This window comes from Dipodomys merriami, unplaced genomic scaffold (genome assembly GCF_024711535.1).
Source record: "Dipodomys merriami isolate MVZ:Mamm:240054 unplaced genomic scaffold, mDipMer1.0.p SCAF_125, whole genome shotgun sequence".
Classification (NCBI taxonomy): domain Eukaryota; kingdom Metazoa; phylum Chordata; class Mammalia; order Rodentia; family Heteromyidae; genus Dipodomys; species Dipodomys merriami.
The window spans coordinates 2,396,271-2,411,267 of NW_027202549.1; the positions used below are offsets into that span (position 1 = coordinate 2,396,271).

Sequence of the window (14,997 nt, forward strand, 5' to 3'; positions counted from 1 at the left end):
TACAGGCGTGAGGCACTGGTGCACAGCTTTTTTTTTTTTTTTTTTTTTTTTGAGACAAGCTTTTGCTATGTAAGCCAGCTGTGACCTTCCCCATTTCAGCTACACAAGTGCCGGGATTAAAGGCTAGTACCACCATGCAAAGGATTTTGGTACATTTCACTCATTAGTACATTTAATTGAGGAATACCTAAAGCTGATAGGAAAACAAAACAAAACAGAACACAACTGACTAAATACACCTAGACTGATATTTAAGCAAGATGGTATTAGATTAGGTACCATAATTTTTAGTAACCCTAGTTTAAAAAACATCTACACAGCTGGGCGCTGGCAACTCACACTTGTCATCCTAGCTATTCAGAAGACTGAGGATCATAGTTCGAAGCCAGCCCAGGAGGCAGGAAAGTCCATGAGACTCTTAATCTCCAATTAGCCACCAAAAAGGCAGAAATGGAGCTGAGGCTCAAGTGGAAGGGCACTAGGTCTTAAGAAAAAGTATCTCAGGGATAGCTCCCAGGCCCTGAGTTCAAGTCCCAGGATGGGCACAGTCAATCAATCAATCAAGGCCCTGAGTTCAAGACCCAGAATGGGCACAGTCAATCCATCCATCCATCCATCCATCCATCCATCCATCCATCCATCCATCCATCCATCCATCATTCTACACAATATTTTAGCCTGCTAGGTAAATGTTCATTATTACAAGGAATCTCCTGGATTACCTACAGGGTCGTGCTGGACTATTATTTCCTCTCATTGTCAAATTATGGGGGAGTGGGGAGTGGAGGGCTAACCTGGGGCTGAATCTTTCAGGTCCATAGCAGGTCTGCCCTGATGGCTTTCTCTCCCCCAGGGATGCCGGAAATTTCAGCCGATAAGATATGGTAGCTCAGAGAGAAAACTTCAATACAATAGCAACGATGATACAATTTACTTGAAGAAGTTACAGTCTACAAACTCCTCCTATCCAAATTAAAATTTTTAAAAAAAGCATATCATTTTGGATCCTAGTTTTAAAGCAAAACTGAGTATTTTAAAATACAAGGCATCTTAAAGCGATCGCTAAGAAACAATACTTTCTTGCTAAGGAATTCTCAGTTGATTGTTTCAGAAATACGACTCTTGGTTTTGGTTTTTATTTTTTCTTTTTGGTCAGTTGTGGGGCTTGAACTTGGCCTGGGCACTGTCCCTCAGCTCTTCAGCTCAAGGTGAGCGCTCTACCACTTGAGCCACAGCAGCACTTCCCGGCTTTTTCTGTTTATGTGGTGCTAAGGAATCAAACCCAGTGCCTTGTACATGCAAGACAAGCACTCTACCACTGAGCCACCTTCCCAGCCCGACTCTTGGGTTTTGTTGTTAAAATGCCTCCGCTCTTCAGTGTCAATCAAGGCTTATGAACACTATCTTGTTTCCTAGCATAAAAAATACATAGTATGATATTCAAGGTACCAAACTATTTGACTTAAAGGTAATTTAGAGAGTTCTAGCATATTTCAGAGTTCCAAAAGAAGCCTGCTTTCCTTATAATGTGGTGATACTAAAACAAACAAAACACCTCTGTTTTTTTCTTTTATCCTGTTACATAGAGATAAGCAAAATGCTATCAGGATTTTCCTTCCTTCCTTCCTTCCCTTCCTTCTTCCTTTCCTTTCCTTTCCTTTCCTTTTTGTTGGTCCTGGGGCTGAATTGATGGCCTAGGCACTGTCCCTGAGCTCTTTTGCTCAAGGCTAGTACTCTACCACTTAGAGCCATAGCTCCCCTTCCAGTTTTTGATTGGTTAATTGGAGCTAAAAGTCTCAAAACTTTCCTGTCCAGGCTGGCTTTGAACCTTGAGCCTTAGATCTCAGCCTCCTGAGTAGCTAGCATTACAGGTGTGAGCCACCAGTGCCCAGCAAGATTTCTTAACATAATTAAACACAACTTGATTTTAGGTATACTATGGGGTGATTTCAAGACAGAGATTCCTAATGACTAAGGATGACACTCCTCTTTCAAGACAGCCACAAACGGAACTAACACATGAATTTAACCATGCCTTTCTGCTTTTCCATATGGCAAAGCATGAATGAGATCCACCACTGCTATGCACATGGCTAGGAACTTACCTTACAAAGGCAGGAACAGGCTCAGATTTTGTAGGCTTTTGAACTGGAGCTGAATTCTCCCCTTGCTATTCCTCATCACGAGGCTGGGCCTCCTCCTGGGAAGTACAATTGCGAGGGGGAGGCGTCACTAGATGGGTGATCCCCAAAGAGAAACAAAGTTGCACCAATCACGGAACTGAGCTGGCCCTCAGTTCTTCAGCTCAAGGCTAGTGTACTACACTTGAGCCACAGTGCCACTTCCGGTTTTCTGAGGGGTTCAACGGAGATAAGGGTATCACGGAGTTTCCTGCCGGTGCTGGCTTTGAATCGTGATCATCAGATCTCAGCCTCCTGAGTAGCTAGGATTACAGGTGTGAGCCACCAACACCGGCTTCATTTACTCTTAATAACAAGTTTTGTTGTTAGGGGCAACACACACACACACACACACACACACACACACCCCAAGCCACACACACACACACACACACACACACACACACACACACACACACACACACACACACACACACACACACACACACACACACACACACACACACACACACACACCCCAAGCCACCAACACCGGCTTCATTTACTCTTAATAACAAGTTTTGTTGTTAGGGGCAACACACACACACACACACACACACACACCCCAAGCCACCAACACCGGCTTCATTTACTCTTACACACACACACACACACACACACACACACACACACACACACACACACACACACACACACACACACACACACACACACACACACCCCAAGTCCTACTTCAAGACCTACCAAGACCCCATTCTAGACCCATCAACTATCAAGAATGTTTGCTGGGCTGGATGCTGGTGGCTCATGCCTGTAATCCGAGCTAAGCAGGAGGCTGAGATCTGAGGATCATGGTTCAAAGCCAACCCAGGCAAGAAAGTCCATTATACTCATTTCCAATAAACCACTAGAAAACCGGAAGTGGCATTGTGGCTCAGGTGGTAGAGCGCTTGTCTTGAGCTGAAGAGCGCAGGGACAGTGCCCAAGCCCAGAGTTCAAGCCCCATGACCAACAACAAAGAATGTTTGCTGGGTGCTAGTGGCTCATGCCTGTAATCCTAGCTATTCAAAAAGCTGAGATCTGAAGATCACAGTTGAAAGCCAGCGTGGGCAAGAAAATCCATGAGACTCTTACCTCTAATTAATCGCAAAAAGCTGAGAGTGGAGCTGTGGCTCAAGTAGTAGAACGCTAGCCTTGAGAACAAACACTCAGGGACAGCGCCCAGGCTCACTCAGAGTTCAAGCTCCAGGACCAGCAAGAAAAAAAAAAAAAAAGAATGTGAACTATCCTAACCTAGCACCTGTAAGATACCAAGGAGATGCCGAAATAAAGGAGGGCATGTAGGCCTGAAAAGCATTTTCTCCAAGTCTTGAACAAAACCAACTTCATTTTTCTTTTTGCCAGTCCTAGGGCCTGGGCACTGTCCCTGAGCCGCTTTGTACTCAAGGCTAGCACTCTACCACTTGAGCCACAGTGCCACTTCTGGCTTTTTCTAAGTAGTTTAAGGGACTTTTATGCACAGGCTGGCTTCCAACCATGATCCACAGCTCTGAGCCTCCTGAGTAGCTAGGTTGACAGGCGTGAGCCACTGATGCCTGGCCCAACTAATAACCATAATGACCATAATGACTATAACATAAATCTACCTAAAGTATATAAATGGGCTATAACGTTCTTCTAGATCGGGAAAATAACAATAACTCAATGTGGAATATCATTTTTACAGTTCACCAAGTACTTCCATGGACTAACCCATTTCCTTTCTGCAAATACTCTAGGAGAAGGTAAAAAAATCTTTCCCAAGGAAGAAAATTGGAAGTTCAAGGTATATAACTTACTCAAGATCTCATAGCTACCTTAGAGCAGATTGGAAATCTACATTTGAGTGATGTGATTCTAAAACTTTCCCCACCACAAGTAAACTACTTTACTTCTGGCATACCACAGGGAAGCAGAAACGCACCACGCCTTGGTTCATGCCAAGTTTTGAAAGGGTACAAGAGTCTGCTAGTGGATAAAACTTTGGACCATAGCAACATAAAATATACAGACAGTATCTTTGGGCACGAAGAAGACAACCTAGCAAGGCAGAAAATGCAAAGGATGTGAATGCACACAAGCTCTCACACCAACCCCCAAATTCTCCATACAGCAGAGGCCTTCTTCCTTGGAAACACCAAGGCACTGAGATTTAAGGGTAAATTACAAGATGCTGGTCAAGGCCTTTCAAGAAAGTAGAAGGGAAACGTTTCCATCAGACAGTGTCTTCTGGCCTGTGGGCAGGGACTAAGAGACAAGGTTTAGAGCTTGCTGCAGTTTACCTACAAGGATTGGGAATCTAAAGCAACATAGTGTCCACCCTGCAAAAAAAATCTCAATTATGTGACCAATATCGTTACAAGAGGAGTAGCTAGAAAAAAAAGCATGCTGATCGCCATACTCCAGGCTTAGGGGGAAATCTGAGGACCCCTGGGACTGCAAACAAAGAACCTCACATGCATTAGATCTTCCCTGCAAAATTGGGCAAGTCACCACTAGCAAACAAAGAACATTTCATCTCTCTGGCCTCCCCCCCAGATAGCAAGGTCGGTGCAAAAAGGGGGCAAGCCAGAGGGACTACAATGCATCAGGCTTCTGTCTTGTCCGTCTTTCTCTCTTTCCCTCTCTGGACGAACGGTCCAGGAGGCGCAAACGAGGGAGGAGGGGCAGACAAAAGGTCTCAGGGCACTCGAGACACTTCCTCCAGGCTGGGCCTGGAGGAAACGGAGCATCCCCAGAGGCGAAGGCGTCGGTGCGCCAATGGAGAGGCCACTCCGGCGGCCCTGGCAGAGCCCCTGGCACAGCGAGGACCGCCCCGCCGGACCGGTCTGGCCCCCGCCCTCGCCCGGGCTCCATGGCAACAGCAGGCCGAGGCCTGGTTGCCCAAGGCTCGGCCAGGCCGGTTTCCCAGGCAGGCCTAGGATGCCCGGCCTGCTCCTCGGGCCCGCCAGCTTCTCCGCCCTACTCTCCGCAAGCCTTGGCGGGCGGACCCGGACCCCCTTCCTCGTGCTGACCACCACCCCCCCAGCTACAGCAGGCTCCTCCAGGATGGGGGAGGCACGAAAAGGGAGAATAAAAAGCCCAATTCACCTGTTGTTACAGATGTGAAACAAGCCTCGGTGCACGGCGCATGAGCCGCTGGCCCCCCCCAACCACGGTCGGACTACAACTCCCATCAGCGACAGCGCGACCCCTTCCGGGTCCTGGAGCGGAAGCCACCGCCGGGCCACCCGAGAGCTCCACGCCCCGCGCCGCCCTCCCGGCGCGCGCCGCCGTTTCTCAGGGAAGGATTGCAAGGCAGGTTCGCTGGCACGGACTATGTGTGGCCTCCCTCTCCCTCTCCCCCCCGAGGCTGTCGGTGTGGGGCTGGCTACTCTGTGGAAGACTCCCCCCCCCCCCCCCACACACACTCCAGATCGGGGCCTGGGCCCCCAAAAGGGCACGGCAGCGGATGTAGGCGGGACTTCCGGTGAGGTCGCGGAAACGCGCGCGCGAACAGCTCCCGGTGGGGGGGGGGGGGGGCGGGACCCCGAGGAAGCCATTAGGTTTGCCGCCCGCCACGGTGCTCACAGCCACTAAAGCTTCGGGATGGTTTGGGAGCCACGAAGGGCCTTTTTGTGCAGCTTTTTTTGGTCTGTTTGTTTGTTTTTCGCGCCTGCAGCTCCCGTGAGTACAAAACAAGAAACAAAAACCAGAGCCAGATCCACCACGTCCAGCTTGGGGGGCCCCATCTGTCGCCACGGCTCGTGGTCCCGAGCTGCAGCTCCCCTTCAGGCGTTTAGGCCTCTTTATAAAAGTTAATTTCTGTTTAGGAAAGGGGCACATTCTCCTTTTACCCCGCCAGGTTGCACACTTTTAAGGGAAGCCTTAGGTGGTCCTTGGTGGAGGCGAGTGTGGAGGTCGTTGTCTGGGCCTCTGCTCCCTCCCTTCCCCACCCCCCCATTTCCCCCGCCTCCTCCTGGCTCTAGAGAAAAAGGGGATTATCGCTCCTGGCTGAGGCCTAAGTGTGGGTTTAGTGGAATCCGCCTTCGTTGGAGAGAACTCAGAGCCCTTCTGAGATTGGGTCAGAAGTTCACAGTTGGAAGAGAGAAAAGGCCGAGGTCTACACCTCAATGGGTAGAGATCTGCCATAGCGTAATTCTTGAGGCCCCGGGGGTGGGACATCCTTCCCCACTCCCCCAGCAAAATACACACATTGCCTGGATTCACCACAGCGAGTTAACTCAAATTTCTCCAAGGTTTATAGTAAGCGGAGGATTAGTTTGACTAGGAAACAGGTGAGAACCTTGAGATTCTGGTCCAAGGTTAAGAACTAGGAAAGACCAAAATTGGTCTCTGAGCTATTGTAGGAGCCTAGTGGCAGCCTGAGCTCTTTGGGATTTTTTTTTTAAAGCCCTCAGGTCTTTCAGGTCCCAGAATTACGTGTGTATACACACACAAACACACACACATACACACTCTAACCACTAGAATCACAGTGCCACTTCTGGGTTATTATGTGGTACTGAGGAATCGAACTCAGGGCTTCATGGGTGCTAGGCAAGCACTCTACCACTATGCTACATTCTTAGCCCTGTAAGACTGGGGAGGGCTGGGAATATGGCTTAGTGGTAAAGTGCTTGTCTAGCATGAAGCCCTGGGTTCAATTCCTCAGTACCTCATGAAGAGAAAAAGCTGGAAGTGGTGTTGTGGCTCAAGCCTTGAGCAAAAGAAGCTTGGGACTGCCGGGCGCTGGTGGCTCACGCCTGTAATCCTAGCTACTCAGGAGGCTGAGATCTGAGGATCGCGGTTCAAAGCCAGCCCGGGCAGGAGAGACTGTGAGACTCCTATCTCCAATAAACCACCAGAAAACCGGAAGTGGCGCTGTAGCTCAAGTGGTAGAGCGCTCGCCTTGAGCTGAAGAGCTGAGGGACAGCGCCCAGGCCCAGAGTTCAAGCCCCACGGCCAACAAAAAAAAAAAAAGAAGCTTGGGACAGTGCCCAGGCCTTGAATTCAAGTCCCAGGACTGCCAAAAAAAAAAAAAAAAGGTGCAGAGTCGATTGAACGGGTGACATTATCCAAAAAGAAAGGTACTCTACCTGACTTATGTAACAGCACCTCTGTACATCACCTTTAAAATACAAAAAAAAAAGTCAGAAGTGGAGGTATAGCTCAAGTGGTAGAGCCATAGACTTCAGTTTTTGGAGAAAGTCAAGGGAGAGGCCCTGAGTTCAAGCCACAGTATTTGTATGAAAGAGAGTAAAGAAGACACTCAAGATATTGTTACAGAAATTTTTATTTAGTGTATACAAAAAAGGTTAGTGTAGGGCTGGGATGTAGCTCAGTGGCAAAGCGCTTGCCTAGCAAGTGCAACGTCCTGGGTTCGATCCCCAGTACCAAAAAAGAAAAGACAAAAAAAAAATACAGTTAAAAAAAAAAAACCAAACAAAAAGGTTAGTGTAATTAATACTTTCCACGCCAGTCAAGAGAAAATAAAAGTATTACATAGAAAGCAGTGGAGGGGAAAGAAGAGATGCAAAGAAAAAAAAAAAGAACACAGGAAGTGGCGCTGTAGCTCAAGTGGTAGAGCGCTTGCCTTGAGCTGAAGAGCTGAGGGACAGTGCCCAGGCCCAGAGTTCAAGCCCACGGCCAACAAAAAAAAAAAAAAAAAAAAAGAACACATTAGCTGCCTCTAAGATTTTTAACAATACATCAAAATATATTTATGAATGGGTCACAGTATTTTACATTTGCCCTCTGCTTCTTAAGGATCATTTGAAGCCCGGAGTATGAGGTCTGCTTGGGAAACATAGTGAAACTTTCAAGAAGGAAAAAAAAAGGTGCCTCACCCCTGTCATCCTAGCTGCTCAGGAGGCTAAGATCTGAGGATCACCATCCAAAGCTATCCCAGGCAGGAAAGTCTGAAGCTCTCATCTCCAATTAAATCACAGAAAAAGGTGTAGGTAGCACTATGGTTAAAGTGGTAGAGTGCTAGCTTTGGGCTAAAGCTTAGGGACAGTGCCCAGGCCAAGTTCAAGCCTCAGCACCCGCAAAATAAAACCCCCACATCTACGATTTAAATGAAGTAAAAGCTTTACTTAAAACTCATGCCTTTGTCTGGGAAGGTAGCCCAATGGTAAAGTGCTTGCCTTGCATGCATTAGGTCCTAGGTTTGATTCCTCAGCACCATATAAGCAGAAAAGGCCGGAAGTGGTGCTATGGCTCAAGTGGTAGAGTGCTAGCCTTGAGCTGAAGAGCTGAGGGACAGCATCCAGGCCCCACAACCAGTAAACAAACAAACAAAAAACCCTCACATGCTTAATCCTTTCACACCAGGGAATTCTGATCAGCCATCCTGATTTCTGGTGCTTTTTAACTCAAAATGTAATTCTTCTACTAACCACTGAAGGGCAGTATGGCATATACTGTAGTATTCTTTCATGATCTAGCTTGCAGGGATATTGTCAGATTCCTGCCAATTATTTTGTTCTTTTTTTACATAGGGGAAAGATGGCTTTGTTTTTGTTTTCCCAAAAATGCTTTGCTTTGTGTGTCCAGCATGTTATAGGTTAATCAAGTGTTCTAGTAACCCTAGTAGCCCTAAATTCATTCTTTTTCCTACTTTTAATAGGTGGCATTTTACAGAAGTGGTGTTGCAGTTCAAGTGGTAGAGCACTAGCCTTGAGCAAAATACCTCAGCCTGGGAATGTGGCTTAATGGTAGAGTGCTTGCCTAGCATGCATGAAACCCTGGGTTTGATTCCTCAGTACCACATTCACAGGAAAAGCCGGAACTGGCGTTGTGGCTCAAGTGGTAGAGTGCTAGCCTTGAGCAAAAGAAGCTCAGGGACCGTTAAAGAAGCATTTCTCTTCATTTATTCATTCACTTTCAGTAGCTAAGAGCCATTATAATTATTTGGCAGAGCAGACTATAAGGACAAGTATTTGTTGCTCTTGGATTATTTATTTGGTAGAGCAGACTATAAGGACAAGTATTTGTTGCTCTTGGATTATTTATTTGGTAGGGCAGATTATAAGGACAAGTATTTGTTGCTCTTGGATTATCTAAGACTAGTAATTTAACAATTTTTTATGTAAATAGAGGACTGTGAGGTTGGCTTTTAGAGTTTTAAAATTCAGTGTTCTGTTACTGTTGTGCAAAGGGCTTATATTAAGTCTTGAACTCAGAGCGTGGGCCCTGTCCCTAAACTTTTTGGATTAAGACTAGCAATTTCACCTCTTGAGCCACACTTCTACTTCCGATTTAGTGCTGGTTAATTAAAGAGAAGGATGGATTTGAACTGAGATCTTCAGATCTCACGCTCCTGAGTAGTTATAGGCATATCTGGGTACTGGTAGTCTATGCCTGTAATCCTAGCTACTCAGGAAGCTGAGATCTAAGGATCACAGTTGAAAGCCAGCCCAGGCAGTAAAGTCCCTGTGAGACTCTTTAATTAGCCACTCAAAACCTGAAGAAAGTGGTAGAGCGCTACCTTTGAGCAAATGAGCTCAGGGACAGTGCCCAGGCCCTGAGGTCAAGCCCCATGACTGACAGAAAAGAAAAAAAAAAGGCATCAGCCACTTGACTCAAGTTTTTCACATATGAATGTGTGGTTTTTGTTGTTTTCTTACCACAAGACTAGTAACCTCCCTTATCTCTTCCATCTTTTACCCATCAGTAATATCTCAAACTTTCTTTAATCACAACTTACATACTATTATTGTTACATATTTAAATTATATATTGTTAAATCCTACAATACATATCATGCAGAAATTTGAGATATTCTAAGTTTTATTGCAAGAACAAGAAGATGGAGGGGAAAGACAGAAACACTTAGCTTCCTGCCAAACCAACAAGAACAATTTAAACACTCCTAAATGTATATTAAAACTTTTAACTTGGGCTGGGAATGTGGCTTAGTGGTAGAGTGCTTGCCTAGCATGCATTAAGCCCTGGGTTTGATTCCTCAGTACCACATAAATAGAATAAGCCACAAATGGCACTGTGGCTCAAGTGGTAGAGTGCTAGCCTTGAGCAAAAGCAGCTCAGGGACAGTGCCCAGGCCCTGAGTTCAAGCCCCAAGCTTAGCAACAAAAAAACCGTGGGGGAGCTCACACCTGTAATCCTAGTTACCTAAGGAAGCTAAGGCTGAGATACCAGAATCTGGGTTTGACGCACCCAGGGTAAGAAAGTCCGTGACTCTTATCTCTAATTAACCACCAAAACACTGGAAGTAGAATTGTGGCTTAAGTAGTAAAGAGCTAGCCTTGAGCAGTAAAGCTCAGGGACAGCACCCAGGATACACATACCACACCACAAAAAAACCTCCTAGGCACAACATTGGTTTATTGGCTTACACACCAGCCAATCCTGAAGCAATAATCTTCCTTATGAACTAGGTGTTGAACTAAGGTGCCTGCAACTTACTGGACTTCTTTGCTCACCACCTGATCCACATCTTAAGCTTTTTTGCTGGTTATTTTGGAGCTAACCTTGGTTCTTCAGATTTTAGCCTTCTGAGAAGCTAGGATTGTGGACATGAAGGCACAGACCTCTAGCTAAAAATCTGTAATGATCAAATAACTCCATCACTTAGCTTTTACAATTAATTTCAACTTATATATTGAGAGAGGTCTCAGTATGTTAGCCCAGGCTAGCCTCAAATTCCATATTCTCTAGCTTCTGCCTTCTAAATGCCAGAATTACAGACATGCCCCACCATACCAGATACTATTAACTCTTGGTAATTTTACTATATGTACACTTACCTTTCTATCTCCAGTTCATTCTTTTTCTAAGTGTCTCACTGTGTAGGCTAGGCTGCTCTAGAACTCTTAACCCTCCTGTCTCAGTCTCTAGACTTTTTTTTTTTTTTTTGTCGATCCTGGGGCCTGAATTCTGGGCCTGGGCACTGTCCTTCAGCTCTTTAGCTCAAGGCTAGCACGCTACCATTTGAGCTACAGTGCCACTTCCAGCTTTTTCTGCTTATGTGGTGCTGAGGAATCAAACCCAGGGCCTCATGCATGCAAGGCAAGCACTCTGCTAAGCCACCTACTCTTCCCAGCCCTCAGTCTCTAGACTTCTGAATTATATGTGTGACATTATACCCAATTTTTGTTTTATATTTCCAAAACTGGGTGAATAGTATACTTTGCCTTTAGACCCTTCAGCATGCATATTATTATGACTGTTGTTATTTGAGGGCTCCTTCAATACTGTGAAAGGGTCCTACCACCTCAGCTGCCTGGGGAGAAGTTGGAATCATAGGTTTCTTCTAACTTACCTGGCTCAGAATGCATTGTTATTATTGTGTGTGTGTCAGGACCTGGGCACTGTCCTGAACTTTCTGCTCAAGGCTTGGGTGCTGCCACTTGAGCTACACCTCCACCTTCAGCTTTTTTAGTAGCTAACTGGAAATAAGTCTCACAGACTTCCCTGTGCTCAGCCTCTAGAATAGTTAGGATTGCAGGCATAAACCACAGGTACCAGGCACTGTCCTGAAGTTTTGCATACAAAAACAGGCTTGCTTGGCAGTTTCCAAAGGTTTCATTGTTCTATTTTCATACTTGCTGCCACAATCTATTTTGAAAACATCCATCCTATTTCACCCTTGTGAAATTCCTCTTAATAGTATGAAATTCTCAACAGATAGGGAGGATTGGGTGGGGGGAGGAGGGGGGAGGCTGGGAAGGGATGTGAAGGGTAAACAAAGGAGGAGGCTGCAATGCTTGGTAAGAAATGTACGCATTATCCTGCCCATGTAATTGTAACCCCTCTGTACAGTATATTCACAAATAAAATAAAATAAATTCTCAACAGATAAAACAGTTCTGGTTTTATAGCTATGTATGTTGGACTAATAAACTCACATAGCCAGACTGAACTTCCAGAATTATTCTATTTTATTTGCTGCTGTTTTTAGGCTTGAATTCAAGGACTGGGTATGATCATTGAGCTTTTGTGCTCAAGGATAGTGCTCTACCACTTGAGTCACAGCTTTACTTCCAGTCCTTTTGGTGGGATAAATGGAGATGAGTCTGATAAAATTTCTGCCTGGGCTAGTTTTGAACCACAATCCTCAGGTCTGTGTTTCCTGCGTAGCAAGGCTTACAGCCATGAGCCACTGGCTCCTGGCTCTATGTTTATGCCAATAATGGGTTTTGATCTTAGGGCCTAAGTGTTGTCCCTGAGCTCTGTTTCTCAATGCTAGCACTCTACCACTTGAGCCACAGCGTCACTTTTAGTTTTGTGATTAATTGTAAATAAAAGCCTCAGACTTTTCCTGCTAGCCTTAAAACAGAACCCTCAGATTTCAGCCTCCTGAGTAGCTAGGATTACAGGCATGAACTACTAGTACCCACCTCAGAGTTTTATTTTTTTTGCCAGTCCTGGGGTTTGGGCTCAGGGCCTGTGTGATGTCCCTGAGTTTTTTTTTTTTTTTTTTTTTGTCGGTTGTGGGGCTTGAACTCTGGGCCTGAGCACTGTCCTTCAGCTCTTCAGCTCAAGGCAAGCGCTCTACCACTTGAGCTACAGCGCCACTTCCGGTTTTCTGGTGGTTTTATTGGAGATAGGAGTCTCACGGTCTTTCCTGCCCGGGCTGGCTTTGAACCTCAATCCTCAGATCTCAGCCTCCTGAGTAGCTAGGATTACAGGCGTGATGAGTTGTTTTTTGTTGTTGTTGTTGTTGCTCATAGCGAGCACTCTACCACTTGATCCACATTATCACTTTGAGCTTTTTCTGAGTAGTTTATTGAAAGAAAAGTCTCACAGACCTTTCTGCCCCAGCTGGCTTTGAACTGTGATCTTCAAATCTTAGCCTTTGTAGCTAGAATTCTTCACTTTTTTTTTTTTTTTTAATAGTCTGGGCATTAGTGGTTCATGTGTGAGGCTAAGATTTGAGGATCAGGTACACCAACAAAGTGACTAAAGAATGATAAATATAGGGGAAGTAGGGGAAGAGCCCAAAGGGGTAACTCCTCTGAACATCTAAAGTACTATTTATCAAAACGAATTCCAGGAAATGGCAACATGTTTGTGGGGTTTTTGGTGGGGGGGGGGGCAAAAGGGACAACAGGAATGTAGGAAGGGTGAACAATGCAGTCATATTCAACATACACTATGTAAAAAATGAATTATGCAACTTATGGGTAGGAATGGTAGGGGAAAAATGGGGAAAAGGGAAGGTAGGTGTGACATTGTCTAAGAAGCATTGGTACTCACTACCTGACTTATGTATGGAACTGTAACCTCTTTGCACAATGCCTCAATAACAATTTTTAAAATATAGGAGAGAGCCAGGCACTAGTCTCACACCTGTAATTCTGGCTATTCACGAGGCTCAGACTTAGCTCTAACCATCTAAAGGTAAGAAGTGGAGCCCTGGCTCAAGTGGTTGAGTGCTAGCCTTGAGCAAAAAAAAAAAAAAAACAAAAACACCTCAGGGACAGTGCCCAGGCCCCGAGTTCAAGCTTCAGGTCCTGCACTGGAAAAAAAAAATAGTGGGGTGCCAATAGCTTGCTCCTATAATCCTAGCTTCTCAGGAGGCTGAGATCTGAGGATCGCGGTTCAAAGCCAGCCCAGGCTGGAAATCTATGAGACTTTGAACTTCCAATTAACCACCAGAAAACCGGAAGTGGCGCTGTGGTTTACGTAGAACACTAGCCTTGAGCAGAAGAGCTCAGGGGCAGTGCTTAGGCTGAGTTCGAGCCCCACTACCGATCAACCCCCCTCCTCCCTTTTTTATTTTTTGGTTACCGCCCACAATCCAATTACCTCTTATTTTCTACTCATGGCCTTTCACCAAACACTCTTTCCTAGCTCCATGCCCGTTAAATTGATCTCCTGTGGCCTGAACGTCCTTTCCTCTCTCATCATATTCTACTTATTACAAAAAAGGTCTTGAAGAACTCAATCAGGATTGCTTACAAGCCTTTGCTGTCCAGGAGATGAAATACCACGTTCATAACTCCCATTATGGCCAGCATCATCCTGTCAAATCTTTCCTGTCCCTAACCGCAGGCCATTCTTGACAGCCTTAATTGAACACGTGCTGGATGACAGATCCCGTACCCGGCACCAAGGATGCATTCCTACGCACAAGGAAAGTACTAACTCTGGCGCTGCTGGTGGCGAGAGATTGCCGAATGGGTGGTCGCAGTAAGCCACTGAAAACGGCCCGGGCAGGGCTCGGCTATTAATCGGAGGGGCATCGCCAGTGGTATTTTCCGCGGGTGACGGCTCTGTTTCTTCTTTTCCGATTCGGCCCGGGGAGGAGGCGGGCGTCAGGACGGCGGGCGCGCCCGGTGCCCGGGCCGAGCTTCCAGGCGTGCTCACGAGCATCCTTGGGTGGTCTGGGGTCCGAGGCCCGCGGCGGCGGCGGCCACGCGATCCGCGCCCCCCCCCCGCTGCCCCCCGGGCTACTCTGGGCACCCCGGAGGGGCTTTGCCCCCGACACACTTCTCACACTCGATCTCCTCTCTCTGGCGGTAGCAAAACATACAGACCCGCCTGACGGCTGCCAACCGGCTCCGCGACGCCCCACCCGGAACAGCCAGACGCGCAGGAAAGAAAAAAACACAAGAACAACAAAAAAACCAACCAGTCGCAGGCAGGGGTGTCTGATCCGCCGAGGCGGGCGGAAGGGGCGGGCGCGGCGGCGGCGGCGGCGGCGGCGCGCATGCGCGGACCAGCCCCGCGGATTCCCCCGCCCCTCGCGGCGGTTGGAGCGCGGATGTCCGGAGGGGGGCGGGGCTAGGCCGCCGAGCCGGAAGCGGGTTGGCTGGGCGGGGCCCGAGCGGCAGTGGCGGCGGCGGCGGAGGTGGCGGCTACGCGCGCG

At 46.9% G+C, this 14,997-nt stretch overlaps 1 protein-coding gene across 5 annotated transcripts in view; it reads right to left on the reverse strand.

The window, feature by feature from the left end:
• Positions 1-5,441, reverse strand: part of Dhx30 (DExH-box helicase 30) — a 32,446-nt gene extending 27,005 nt beyond the window's left edge. Inside the window, exons 1-3 of one of the 5 annotated variants that reach the window (XM_070017691.1) lie at positions 5,271-5,441; positions 2,106-2,200; positions 795-901 (exon numbers count right to left, since the gene is read on the reverse strand). In XM_070017691.1, coding sequence (XP_069873792.1) covers positions 795-819 — 25 coding nt within the window. In that variant the 5' untranslated portion in view covers positions 820-901; positions 2,106-2,200; positions 5,271-5,441. Of the gene's footprint in view, positions 1-794; positions 964-2,105; positions 2,233-5,270 lie in introns of all 5 variants that reach the window. The other 4 variants (XM_070017690.1, XM_070017692.1, XM_070017696.1 and 1 more) reach the window with 4 other exon arrangements.
• Between the last annotated feature and the right edge of the window lie 9,556 nt (positions 5,442-14,997).